This window comes from Staurois parvus, unplaced genomic scaffold (genome assembly GCF_062004578.1).
Source record: "Staurois parvus isolate SC_StPar_1 unplaced genomic scaffold, SC_StPar_1.0 ptg000929l, whole genome shotgun sequence".
Taxonomy (NCBI): domain Eukaryota; kingdom Metazoa; phylum Chordata; class Amphibia; order Anura; family Ranidae; genus Staurois; species Staurois parvus.
In genome coordinates, this window is record NW_028318725.1 from 2,132,195 (window position 1) to 2,146,576 (window position 14,382).

The following is a 14,382-nucleotide window of genomic DNA, read 5'->3' on the forward strand; positions in this document are numbered from 1 at the left end:
ACCACATAAGTGAGAGATGGACTACATCAGTGAGAGACACTGAATCAGTGGGAGATGGACCACATCAGTGAGAGATGAACCACATCAGTGAGAGACACTGAATCAGTGAGAGATGAACCACATCAGTGAGAGACACCTCATCCATCACCAGGTGTTTTCACAAGTATCAGTGTTAGATTGTACGCCACTTGAGGGTTAGGGACTGATGTGAATGTACAATATATATGTAAAGCGCTGCGTAAATTGACGGCGCTATATAAGTTCCTGAAATAAATAAGTAAATATTTAACAGATGCAGTGGAGCTATGATGCACACACAATCCTCAAAACTGTAGTGCACATGAAAGAGGTGAATGAATTTGCTTTCAAGCAGGTACCAAAACACATAAAATTGTGAGACGAGAGGCTGCCTGTCAGGGTGATATAAATCTTCCCCAAAATAGATAAAACAGTGAACTGAAGACAAAAGAGACCACAAGAAACCAATTAGATTATTAAAAATGGAGAGATAGAAAATCTGCACATGAAGTGAATCCACAGTATAATACAAACAAGTCAACTGTATAATCATATGGTTACAGACCTTTCCTTAAGGCTTCCCTTGAGAACTGGACTTATCCCCAAGTCCTGCAATGAATATGTGCTGGAACTAAGAGAAGAACCCAGAGTGCCATTATGTTCAGATGAGTTAGGTTTTCTTGGGTTGTACAATTCATCTAAATGCAGATTGTCCTGTGCAACATAATGAGCGGCATAAATACAATAACATAAAACACAATGGCCAATGTTTTATGTTTCATTGTAGTATATTACACATTGTTAACTTCAACTTTACTTCTATACTAAAGCTCCATTATTTTCCTAGTTTCTCTAATGCAATGTTTTCTATAGCAAGGATTTCAACATCTTGCATGTAAATATATGATAATACATACACATATTTTATGTTCTATTTTTAGATATTGTATCACAGTGTGTTTTTTTTTATATTGCTCTGAAGCACGCGCACATCACCCCCACACTCAAAAAGCCCTCCCTGGACCCCACCGACCCGAACAACCTTAGACCCATCTCCCTGCTGCCATTTACATCCAAACTCCTTGAGCACTTAGTCTACAATCGCCTAAGCTCCCACCTCAATGACAACAACCTCCTCGACCCCCTACAGTTCGGCTTCCGTCCCCTACACTCCACCGAAACTGTCTTACTTAAACTAACCAACGACCTGCTAACCGCCAAAGCTAATGGCCACTATTCAGTGCTCATACTCCTCGACCTCTCCGCGGCTTTCGACACAGTCGACCACTCCCTCCTCCTCAAAAAACTACACTCCCTTGGCCTCAAAGACTCCGCTTTCTCCTGGCTCTCGGCCTACCTATCACAACGCTCTTTCAGCATTACCTACAACGCTACCACCTCCCCCTCACTCCCCCTCTCTGTCGGGGTCCCGCAAGGCTCGGTCCTCAGGCCCCTTCTCTTCTCCATCTACACCTCCTCCCTTGGCCAACTGATACACTCCCACGGCTTTAACTACCACCTCTATGCCGACGACACGCAAATCTATCTCTCGACCCCTCACCTCACCCCCTCAGTCTCTGCCCGAATCACTAGCCTACTAAACGACATATCAGATTGGATGTCGCTCCACTTCCTTAAACTGAACAAAACCGAGCTCCCAGTCTTCCCCCCAGCCCACGCACACCCCCCCCCCCACTGACGTCTCCATCACGACCAACAATGCCACCATAAGGCCCACCCCGCAAGCCAAAGTACTTGGTATCATTCTTGACTCCAATCTATCCTTCCAGCCCCAAGTCCAATCGCTAACAAACTCATGCCGACTCCACCTCCGCAACATCGCCAAAATACGCCCATTCCTAACCCCAGAAACCACTAAACAACTCATCCACTCCCTCATCATATCACGACTCAATTACTGCAACTCCCTCCTCACTGGCCTCCCCCACCGCAGGCTATCCCCGCTTCAGTCAATCCTGAATACGGCAGCCAGACTCATCCACCTTACCAACCGCTCTGTTTTCGCCACCCCCCTCTGCCAATCCCTCCACTGGCTCCCAATTGCCCAACGGATTAAATTCAAAATACTAACACTGACATACAAAGCTGTCCATAATATCGCCCCAAACTACATCTCCGAGCTAATATCCAAATACCACCCAAAACGCACTCTCCGCTCCTCACAAGACCTCCTTCTCCCTAGCTCCCTGGTCTCTTCCTCCCATGCCCACCTCCGGGACTTCTCCAATGCATCACCCATCCTCTGGAACTCCCTACCCCAATCCATCAGACTATCACCTACTCTCCTCTCCTTTAGGCGCACCCTGAAAACCCACCTCTTCAGGGAAGCCCACTCCGCCCCCTGCTAACTGCCGATCTCCTCCTCTCTTCCCACCACTCCATCCCCCACAGCTTTTCCTCCCGTACCACTATCCCTTCCCTCCTAGATTGTAAGCTCCAAGGAGCAGGGCCCTCGAACCCCTCGTGTATCGCACTGTACTGTCATTGTACTGTCTCATGTATTGTCTCCCATTGTAATGTACAGCGCTGAGTGAACTATTGGCGCTATATAAATGCTGTATAATAATTATAATAATATTGCAACTATGCTATTTTTGAACTGACAGATCAGCATGATAAGCCACTATTACATTGGAAAAGAATACCAAGAGCTATACAGTGACCCATAGGCTTGAGAAAGAGGTTGATCCCAGAAACAAGTTGAAGTAGGTGGAGTTGATGACAGAGCTCTCACCTAGAATAACAAGGACATTAACAACTGCCACTCTGAGATGTTGGATTCTATTTGCTATCCCTAGGACATCACATAGGAATCCCCACCAATGACCACAGTGAATGGACATATCAGGCAGAGTGGACAGCTACAGGGCCATAATAATGCATAAATGAGTGCATATAAAATATTGTTTAATAAATGTGAATATTTTAAAGCAACAAGTCGACACATACTTTTGTTTTAAAAGTATGGTGCTGATCCTTTCCTATCTGTTTAAGAAATTCTCCTTTCAATTCTCCTTCAAGCTTTTGCTGCTTTTTGTGAACCAAGTAGAACAGTTTTTTTTCCACTTTAAAGCCACCATAGAGTTTATTGCACAAAGAGATATTTTTCTTTCATTCTATAAAAATGATCTGTTACTTACAAACCAAGCCACCTTTTAACATTCACTATTAGTTTCCATTTGTTTAAAAGTTATAAACATTACCTGTACGGGAGTCTAAGCAATGATTATTAGTTATTGGATTTTAGACAGCTCATAGTTACATTAAATGCAATTCTACAGAAACATACCTTTTCTGCAGGTGTTGTGCAGTCCAGGTCATCAAAAGTCAATGCTAGGAAAAATATAAACAATAAAATTACATTATTGCATTTTGTGCTAGGGCAGCAATAGAATGAAAACATTCCGAAATTGCAACAAAATTAAAATGTTTCCCCTCTGTGAGATCAATAGTAAAAGATGCATGCACCTCAGAATTAATGAGGACTAACACTGCTTCGTGTGGCCACATCCTTTTTTTTATTGTGTGGCATATCAAAATAAAATGAGAGCAACTACAAAAATCATCATATAACCACAAAAAATGCAAACTCAATCACCTCTGCTTAATTGATTATCCCTACTTGAATGTTGATTGGACTTCGGAGATTGCAGCTGCGATGCAGTTTTCTCACCCACTGGCTTGGATGAGTCAACCTGGACAGAAAGATCACTGATCGATTACTATGAAAATATATTAAAAAATATGGCAGCAATTATTAATCATTAATAATTAATGACAGCAACAGCAAAAGATTACAGTGGGTGGTAAAAAAATGTCAGATTTGTTGTGCACAAAGGGGCAGTCTCAGTGGGAATTGAAAAATGTAGAATGCGTGATTCTCTCTAGGTAGGAAACTACTGTATAAACGTCACATATGCTTCAAAATGTAAGTGTTTCTTTACAGGAGGAGGAAATGATCTCACAATAACGCCACATCAACCTCCAATAGCAGTTTTCCTTTATGCAGTCATATCCTTCTCATGTAAGCTTCATGAATCCTGCAGGCTGTGTGACAGCCTTTATATTTGTTTATTTGCTGTAAAGTGAGCTTCAATATGTACTTTTCAAGTGCATTAATACTAAAACACAGAATTATCTGCTGGCTGAATTACATAATTCGAGCATCTGAGAGCAGATGGTAAATAATTTTATGGCCTTTATAACTCTGGAAGGTATCATGCCTATGATAAGATTAGTTTGTCACACTACTTCCTAGTACAATAAAACATGTTCTTTATTGTTCTGTTATTCTGATCATATTTTGCACCATAAATATCACTTAAAATAGGGGTAGGCAACCTTTGAGAGTTGGAGATCTATCTGAACAACATCAAAGATCACTGGGGTTCAACAATTTTTTTTTAAAGAATTTTTTGTAGAAATTAACTGGCAAGGCCTAACTAAATAGTAAGGATCTTGGGTTCAAATGTATAATCTATTTTTAAATCCTGGGCTCAACTGTTCATTCTATGTTTAAATCCTGGGCTCAATTGTTTGATCTATTTTTAAATCCTGTGCTCAACTGTTTGATCTTCTTTCAAACCATGGGCTCAACTGTTTGATCTATTTTTAAATCCTCAGCTCAACTGTTTGATCAAATTTTAGATCCTGGGTTCAACTCTTCATTCTGTTTTAGATCCTAGGCTCAACTGTTCAATCTATTTTTAAATCCTGAGCTTACCTGTTCATTTTTTTTTTCAGATCCTGGGCTCAACTGTTCAATCTGTTTTTAAATCCTGGGCTCAGCTGCTCATTGTATTTTTAGATCCTGGGCTCAACTGGTTATTCTGTTTTTAGATCCTGGGCTCAATTGGTTATTCTATTTTTAAATCCTGGGCTCAACTGGTTATTCTGTTTTTAGATCCTGGGCTTAACTGGTTATTCTGTTTTTAGATCCTGGGCTCAACCGTTCAATCCAATTTTAAGTCCTAGGCTCATCTGTTCAATCTATTTTTAAATCCTAGGCTCACCTGTTCATTTTATTTTTAGATCCTAGGCTCAACTGTTCGAATCTATTTTTAAATCCTGGGCTCAATTGTTCATTCTATTTTTAGATCCTGGGCTGAAGCACTCTGTGCTGAACAGTTTCCTGTTCATTCACAAACTGAAGCATAGTAAACACAGTTTACTATTTTTCAGTTATGAATAAACAGTGAGTGATCAGCACCAACCATTCAATGTGTTAATTGAGAAAAAGGAAGGGGCATAAAAGTACATATTTACTGGCCCTTTCACCCACTCTCCTTCCTGACACAATCCCCTGCAGAAGCCGGCAGTAGAGGAGAGAAGTTGGCAGCACTGCAGGGGGACCAGGGGAGCATACGGGGAGCCGGGCAGCAGAAGGAAAGGAACCCTGGACAGGAGGGGTGGCGTGGTGGCATTTACTAGAACCAATCCCCTATATTTTCCTCCTGGAGTAGGTGAATGCCAGTGGGAGGGAGAGGAGGAGAACTGGCTTGCAGCTGCTGCAGGAGCAAAATACAGGAGATCAATTTCAGTAAATGCCGCCCCTGTCACCCCTCCAGGTTCCAGGGGTCAGCAAGGAAGGGATGCAAACTACCTGTCACTTGTCCATGATCGACAGGTAGATCGCGATCCACAGGATGCTGACCCCCTGACTTAAAGAATATATTTTTCTATCTCCACACCTTCTATTCTCCTCCATCACCATAACAATAAAAAAACAAAATGAATCATCTAAGATTAGATAGCTAATCATCATAAAAAAACACTTTATATCATCTTCATTAAGTGTAAAACCCACTTTTATGTTTCTGGAGGATCTCAATTGCTCTGTCACTATGATCATGACCTTCCTGACTTCAGAGATAATTCCCGTGACTCCCACTCTACCTATCACATTTTTATTTATTTTAAATTATGAAGATTAATCAAAAAGTTCTGGAAAGCACAAAGATGGGCAGGAATACTTCAAACATTCAGGTGGCTGAGACCAAATCTGGCAGCTATGGTAGGAAAATCTTACAGTTGGCATATCCAAAACATATAAGAAGCATATTATTAAAATATCAGTTTTAACTCTAAAGTAGTTGGGTGACATTTGGAGTACTGAGTAACAATTAGTTAGGCTATGGGTTTAGTATGCATTGCATTCAAGCCAAGAAAATATATGTACTAAACATTGCAGGTAGAATGCAAAGATTGGGGATGTTATCAGGTTTCTTTAGTTTATAAAAACAGCAACCTTTCCTTAAACAAATCACCTGAGTCCATGATTGCTCTATGAATACAGAGATAAGCAAGGTACTGTGGGGTTGATTTACTAAAACTGGAGAGTGCAAAATCTGGTGCAGCTGTGCATGGCAGCAAATCAGCTTCTAATTTCAACTTGTTCAAATAAAGGATAAGTTCACATTTCGTAACATGTTACACCCATATTCATGGCGTAAGATGTAGCATGTTATGAATAGAGCGGCTCCTGCTCTCCCCCCCCAATCCCCTTTGTGACAGATAGAGGGGGATCTTCTCCCTCCTGCTAGCTGCCACAATTTTGAAAAAACGCGGCTGTGCAGGGCTCCATCCACGCGGCCCTGTTACTCATTCACAATATCCTTTGTGACTGTCAGCTTGTAGTTTTCAATGAACTACCATGGCCCTGTGGAACGCCATGGTAGTTAATTGAGTATTCCTGTCAGTGAGGTGTACGAATGCACAGATACACTAATAGGTCTGCAGGAGACCTGCATGGCACCCTTGCTGGTGCAATGCTTTCCAGGCTCCAGAAGCAAAAAATAATAAATGCACATTTTTTTTACCAACAAAAAAATGTGCATTTATTATATTTTGTTAAAGGATTAACTTATCTTTGAAGCTTTGATAAAAAAAAACAAACTGGAAGCTGATTGGTTTCTATGCAGAGCTGTACCAGATTGTGCACTCTCCAGTTTTAGTAAATCAACCCCAGTATGTACACATCTAACATCATGATGATCTTTTACACTTAACAAAAACTGAAGACAGCATTCTTCTTCTATATTTTCTGCCATAGATTTCAAGGAAAATCTTTCCTGTATAGTAGGGTAAATGGATTCTAGGACTGAAAGCTATTGGAATTGCTTAAACAACCATAAAGAGTAGCTTATCAGTAATTTTTTTATCAAGAAGGTGCATTTACCTTTTAATACTTACATGTCTTACAATAAATGGAGGTTTTGTATCTGCGTCTGACTTAAATTCATAACTGCCCAGTTTCAAATGAGCAAGGCGTTGCTGATTGTCCTTATTAAGCTCGCACATTCGCCGTTGTGCATAAGGTGAAGGAGATCGAGATTTTGATGATCTAGTAGGACTGCAGTAACTTTCTTCTGGGCTGGAATAACTTTTTGTTGGCATTCTTGATTTTCTTTTAGGAGAATTTGGCAAAGATCTCTGACACTGTATTTTGCTTGACTGGAACAACAAATAGGCCCAAAATGTCATATACAAATGTTGTCACAGAACTTGCTAGAGTAACTGAGTAACAGATGATTCAATGTTTAACTTACTGAACTTTTTTTCTTGAATTCTTTAGGCTTTTCTTTTATTGTTGTTCTTGTAGAAAACTCAATTTTGGGTGCAATTCCCTTAAAGGAGAGATTCAGAAAACGACAACTTTAGCTTTTTATCTTGATTTTCACAACACTAAATTTGTGTTATTATGTTTATTATTATTATCACGTTTTATTAACTGAAGGGAGTGTTAACATATTACACAGACAATGCATAAAAAAGATGCCCATTACAAAATTCCAAAGGCTGTACTAAAGCATGAAAAATCTCACATTGCTGCAACATCATCTTATTTAGTGTTTTGTGAATGGCACAGTATAGGGAAGAAGCAGTTGCACAACAACAGAACTGATGTCTATCTTAGACTCCCATCCCCAATGCACTGGGGAGCCAGAGGTACAGCTACCCCTGTACTGTCTGGAGAAACCAAAAAGGAGGGTTTTTATTAACTTGCAGCCAGTAATATTTTTTATCAAAGTGATGAATATATACAGGATTGTAAGATACTACACATGGCATGATCTTTCCCAGAGCTGGGCAATAAGCATCACTTATGCTATACAAAGAATAAAATTAACACATTTTTTTCAAAGTCCAAATATTTGTATTTTAATGATGCAGTCTGGGCAAGAAAAAATATCTTCACAGGCTTGCACTTTATATTAACATATTTAAGAAATAAATGAGTGGTACTCATGCAAACGGATGTGGAAGTGTTGAAGTGCTAAGGCTGTGATTTGTACTATGTATTAGTCATAACTTTCACTCTGATAATAAGGCAACCCTGCCCCAAATGCCCCCCACCCCATGGACAATAATATTTTGTTATATTTTTTGGGAATGTTCAAGGCTTTTTTGTTACAGAAAATTATTTCTAAATGCTTCACTGCATTTTGGAAAAATGAGGTTGAGGTTGATTTATTAAAGGTACATAGACTGTTCACTTTGCAAGGAATGTTTCCCCAGAGCTTAGTGAAGGAGGGGAAGCTCTGATGACTTCCATCATCCAAATATGTGCATGCAAAAATGCTGTTTTTTATTTTACTTGAACATGATTCTTTGCAAAGAAATATTTCACCGCATTCACTAAGCTCTAAGGAAAAGTCCTTTTGAAAGAGAACAGCCTATTTGCCTTTAGTAAATCAATGCTAATGTATACTTTATTGCTTTCCCAACATCCCATTTAGTAGAATGAAGTTTCAGTGCAGATGACCAGTTCCTTTCTAAACAAAGAAACAGTGTTAGAATAGTAATAATCATTAGTAATCCCCATGACTAAGCTCCGTGGGTGGAGTGAAATGTGTTGGGGGCATGGCCTGGTGTAGTATATTGTGTGTAAATATATATATATATATATATATATATATATATATATATATATGTGTGTGTGTGTGACCAGTGACAAGTCTATATACATGTTAAAAGGGAGGTCATCAAGATTGATAAAACTGGCAGGCTATTCCTACAATTATTCTACTCAACAGGCAAGCAGTACCTGTATAACTGTAATGAGAAAAATGTGAATTGGTTAGATGTTCAGTTGTTTACTGTCCTGGGTAATGGGGGTTGTAGCTTAATTGTAAGTTTTAATTGTTGCTTTCAGTAGAAAGCAAGTAGGGTCTTTTGACCAACCAATCAGCTGTTTTAGATGGGGGGGTAGAAACTGTATATCAAGAAAATACGCAACATCAATCTGGAAGCACAGGCTTCGACGATAGCATACATTATTGCATGCATGGAAGCTACCCAGGTCCATATTATAGATTGAAAATATGCTGGACAGGTAGAATATCTCTATGCCTGCTAACGTATCATCACAGCAGGATTGGGTACATTGAAGGCTTCCGATCATTGTATTATTTGCAAACACTCTGCGGACTCTGTTCTGTTCTGGGACCCAATAAATGGAAGCCTCTCTGGAGAACCAAGATGCTGTGGGAATTCATTTCTTGAATGGAGGAGTTTTGCATTCCATATCGGCTAGCGAACTCTTGTTTCATTACCACTCCTCCTCCATGATATATAACAAGACCTGGTTGGAGCCTGGGCTGAGGCTTTTATACACCATTTTATGAGGTTTTCAGAGATGTGCAACTTCCAGAACCTTTCCAATGGGAGGCAAGGGGCTATAACTCAAAAACAATTTTAAGAACCATTCATTTACACAGTAATGTAGGTAACTAAAGGGTTGTCAGATGTTTAAAGATATAGGTTTTGGGTGGCAGAGTAAATAGAAGACACTAAAAATGTTGAGTGATGAGTATTATAACTAAGATTTCACAATAAAGCAAACTACCACAAGATGGACTATTATAGTGGGCTTTGTGTTTTTCATGCTCTACGGTGTGTTGTAGACTTGTTTTACACATTTTACATGTGTTACCATTCATAGTGCTGCATCTTTAGCATGGTTTTCATCAAACACATCTTCCATAGGAGCAAAAAGTAATGCATGTAATATGCTTAGTTTTAAACCAAAAGGTGTGAGAGGCGTTAAGTAGAATGAAATGCATTAAAATGCAGAGGTGTGATTATAGCTTAACAGCAACACTACAAAAAAATTCATTTTACTGACCATAAGACCTACGGCTGCCTGGAACTTTACATGGCAGCTTAATATAGCACATAATGGATTATGAAAAGTAACAGCACTACACGCAAAAATGTTGTACTGTATACAAAAAGGGAAGCTCGGATGTTTAGACAGGTCAATGTCATACAAAGGACCAACAGGTCCCAGTCTTATCTGGCATACAGTGATTTAATATCTCATTTTACAACCCACCAAACCATAATACTCTGCTGTGGCATGACTGAGGTTGAGCAAGCTGGCTGTAAATTAAACAGGTTGGAAGCACTGCCGAAACAGAGATATTACAGCAGTAAATAATACGACATATCTGTCCAGCCAAGGGCAGAAGATCTTCTAAGGAGATCGTAGTTAAAACACAGAAAAGGAAGTAGGAAACTAAGTATATGTACACTGTGTGCAGAAATACAGAAAAAAGCGCTTTGTGACTGATGTAAACAAAGATTTCTAGAGATGCAAACCATTAGTTTACATTACCAAACCATATCCAAATGAAAAGACAGCTGTACTGGGAGAGGGATAATTATCATTTAGCTTAGACAATCAGATTGGAGATGTCACTTTTATCTGTTCTGGTTCAAAAATTAGAGAATTACTTTAATCAGCTGCGGATGCCAATAAAGACACATTCTTTCTTTTATAAGTTAGCCCCAAGATGTTTATGTAATATTATACCTTACTATTTACATTTTGTATTGCATTATATACTTGCAATTAATTGTTTATAAAACTACTTCCTTTTTAACCAAATGCTTAGCAAACTATAGGTCCGGTAACATCTAGTAGTAGCTAGTCACATTCAACTAGAGTTGTTCTGTAATTTTGAAGACATTTCATTGTTTATCCAATCCACATCTTAAGTACTAATGAGCATCAGGAACATACCCAGCATCTAAAGTATACCCACATAGGTAGTACATGATCCTTAACCCCTTCCCACCCAAGGGTAAAATAAATGTTAAAGTAGAACTTTAGGCAAAATGTTTTTTTTTTTTTCATTTTGGATGAGTAAGGGAGGGTTATAACCGCTGTAAGATTTTTTTTTTTTTTTGCCATCTGTGTCCCATTGCAGAAATTTCCCTCCACTTCCTGTCCCATAGCCAAACAAGAAGTGAGAGGAAATCCATGCAAATTAAGGAAATTCCGTAAAGGATATATCTCCCTAGCAGGACACAGACAGCAAGAAAGACTGCCAGGAGCTCTAATCCCTCTCCACTCTGTCCAAAACTAAAAAAAGTTTTGCCTTTAGTAATACTTGAACCACTTGCTGACCGCGCTATAACCGAATGACGGTTACAGTGCAGTCATCCAGTTCTGGGAGGGCATCATATGACATCCTCCCAGAAATGCACCCATCCCTCCCCCCCACGGGCAGGCACTGATGAGGCTGCACTGATATGTGGCACTGATAGGTAGTAATAATGGGCACTGATAGGCAGCACTGATGGGCACTAATAGGCAGCACTGAAGTGCACAAATAGGTAGCACTGAAGGGCATTAACAGGCGGCACTGTATGGCAGCATTCATGGGCACTGAGTGGCAGCACTGATGGGCACTGCTGGGCACTATTTAAAAGTAATTTAGAATATCCCCATCTCAAAAATCTACCATAAAGAAATCTTAGCCACTTTCTCAAAGCTTTTATTTGTTTTTCAAAAAGGTAGTCCACAGTAAGTGGTGGCTTACCACAGCTCTTGTCGCAGACAAATTTTATAATATGTATTTACTGAAGGGGAGTTTTGGAAGCGATTACTTACCATACATGCATTTTAAGGACAAAAGGTACTCACTTTGAAGCCACAGCGAGTTTTCATTAGGACCTCCCTGTCCACTCCTGGATATGGAGGAGTCAGTTTTGGTTCAGGAAATAGAAAGTCTCGATGGTTCTGCTTGTATGTGGCTAAAATCTCTTCACCTGTAGCAAGGTATAGAACACATTATCCACAAGTAAAGCAAAAGGAAATATCATACTGCATAAAAATAATAAAGTAATCGCATTTGTCTTTAAACAGAAATGTTGATATAAGGTGGCCAAAGGTTTAGGCACTTGGTAACATGATCTCTGCTGAGATCTTTAGCTGAGATCACATGATCAAATGCCTAGGCTCTTGGTTAGGTGTCAAAGCAGAGACAACCCAAAGCAATGGGAAAATTAAGTATATCTACCTTTTCATCAATTTTTATCCATCCCACCAAGACAGTTAACATTGCTTTATGTTAAAATATGTGGATTGCTCTAAACTACAAACACAAAAAGCTGAGTCTATTCTTTCACATGTTCCAATAAAATACGGCTTTACCCCATTAGAAGGGAATGTTAAATTGAGATAGAAAGTCTAGTAAATAAAATGTAATCATAAAGGGTATATGCAGTGCTTTTTTGATAAAAAATAAAGCAAGACCTATGTAAGCAGGATGAAGGATGTGCTAGTTAGGACAGGAGGGTAAGGGTTATCTCTAGGTCCGATCCAATGATCCTTTGATATAAAAGAGGTACAGTGGTACAGAAGAGAGAGCTTCGGGCCTGAGAGCCCCTGATAGGGGAGAGGAGAGAAGAACAGAGAAAGAGGTAACATCGGGAAGCTGCACCTGTGAGTAGTACAAGTATGTCGTCTGCTGCTGCCATAATGTAGAAGGTCCTCTGAACCCGGGGTTCGCCCCAGAAGCCACCAGCTGCTGGTAAATTCCACTTATGGACCTTTTAGCACATGGACCTTTTGCAGGTATGATGGGGCAGCACATAGCCTGAGTCAGGAGCAGGGATGTAGAAATAATACTGTTTTGCCTGTTGGACTTTGAGATGTTTATTTTGAACTTTTCCAAGTAAAGCTTTGAAACTTTGTTCCCGCCTGGCCTGACGTTATTTGAAAGGGTGTAAAGTAAGTAACCGACTTCTATGGTCTAAGGTTTGGGTTATGGAACACATTGCAGTATGAAGACAGCTTTGCAAGAGTTTACACAGTGTGAAGTCAGTGGTTACCTAAGGTAATGGAAGTTGGGAAGCCTGTCGTTAGCATGTAACTGTTATAGGTGGACCAGCCTCTAGCAGTGAGGGAGATGGTGTTACCATTCCTTCCACCAGCGGCCTGTCTCCCACAGCAATGGGAACAGATATGCATTGCACAGGTCTCATCCTGTACAGAGGATCAGGAGCAAGGTTAAATGCATGTGGAGTGAATGCAAGGTGCAAGGTGAAGTCCATTCCGCTAATGGGGAATGGTAATGGAAAACGCTAGACTGGTGGTTGTGGACAAGGCTCAGCATGTCCCTCCTAATTGCAAGTCTACAATGGGAAGATGTACATTTAGACGGAACTCAGGAGCTAACTGGAAAACTATTATGATGCAAGTGTACATGGTGCACGTTAATCTCTAATAGTAGAAGCCCGCATTAAGGTCAAGTATTCCCCAATGATATCCTTAGCCTTGTCCCAGGGCATTGGTGAAAACAACATAAAGTAAAGGTACCCCATGTGTACTGAAAGTGATCCTGCTCTAGATGCCTAATGTAGCCCAGAAGAACCCACCCCAGGGGTAGTCGTCTTATGTGACCCAGACTTGGTGCCCAACGAGTTAATGGGCAATATGGAGGAAGGTCCCCCATCATCCTCCTACACTATAACCCTGGCCAACACCTAGGCTAAACCCAAAACTGAGCTTGAGGCAGATAAAAAGCCACACAATAATGCAGCTCTGTAATTAATTAATCATTAAATATACTTTTTAAATGCATTTAGTATAAGCTGGTACCTGTATGTAACTCTATGTCAGCCTCTTGCAATCCCCAAAACTGCAGAACTCACACTGGGGGGGGGGGGTGAAAGACTGGGAGCCAATCAGATGCATTTCATGCAAATGTGCTGCAAATAATATACTAATACCAGGAGAAAACAGAGTAAGTAGAGACATGATCTCATTATTCTACTGATGTTTCTTCATTGCCCAATCAGCAGGCTGGAGGTGGAGAAAAATCAGCACTGTATTCCTCCTATAGTCTGTAACTGTAACAGAGAAAATGGTGTTGTCTACCTTGCTGTGCTGTGTGGCATGTCTGTGTAAATCTCAGGACTGAATGTACAAAAGTACAAATATTGTGGAGAGTAAAATGGCTTCCATATACTATACGTATTTTATCTGTGAATATAGATTTTTACCAAGAGTTCATCTTTCAAGCTAAACTCTAGGCTGACATAAAATACACA

General features: G+C 40.0%; 1 protein-coding gene across 1 annotated transcript in view; it reads right to left on the reverse strand.

The window, feature by feature from the left end:
- The window catches only part of SPATA6L (spermatogenesis associated 6 like), a 61,944-nt gene that overhangs the window by 11,283 nt on the left and 36,279 nt on the right, over nucleotides 1–14,382 (reverse strand). Inside the window, exons 6-11 of the mRNA XM_089656689.1 lie at nucleotides 11,972–12,096; nucleotides 7,587–7,664; nucleotides 7,231–7,491; nucleotides 3,638–3,734; nucleotides 3,329–3,372; nucleotides 584–732 (exon numbers count right to left, since the gene is read on the reverse strand). Coding sequence (XP_089512815.1) covers nucleotides 584–732; nucleotides 3,329–3,372; nucleotides 3,638–3,734; nucleotides 7,231–7,491; nucleotides 7,587–7,664; nucleotides 11,972–12,096 — 754 coding nt within the window. The remainder of the gene's footprint in view (nucleotides 1–583; nucleotides 733–3,328; nucleotides 3,373–3,637; nucleotides 3,735–7,230; nucleotides 7,492–7,586; nucleotides 7,665–11,971; nucleotides 12,097–14,382) is intronic.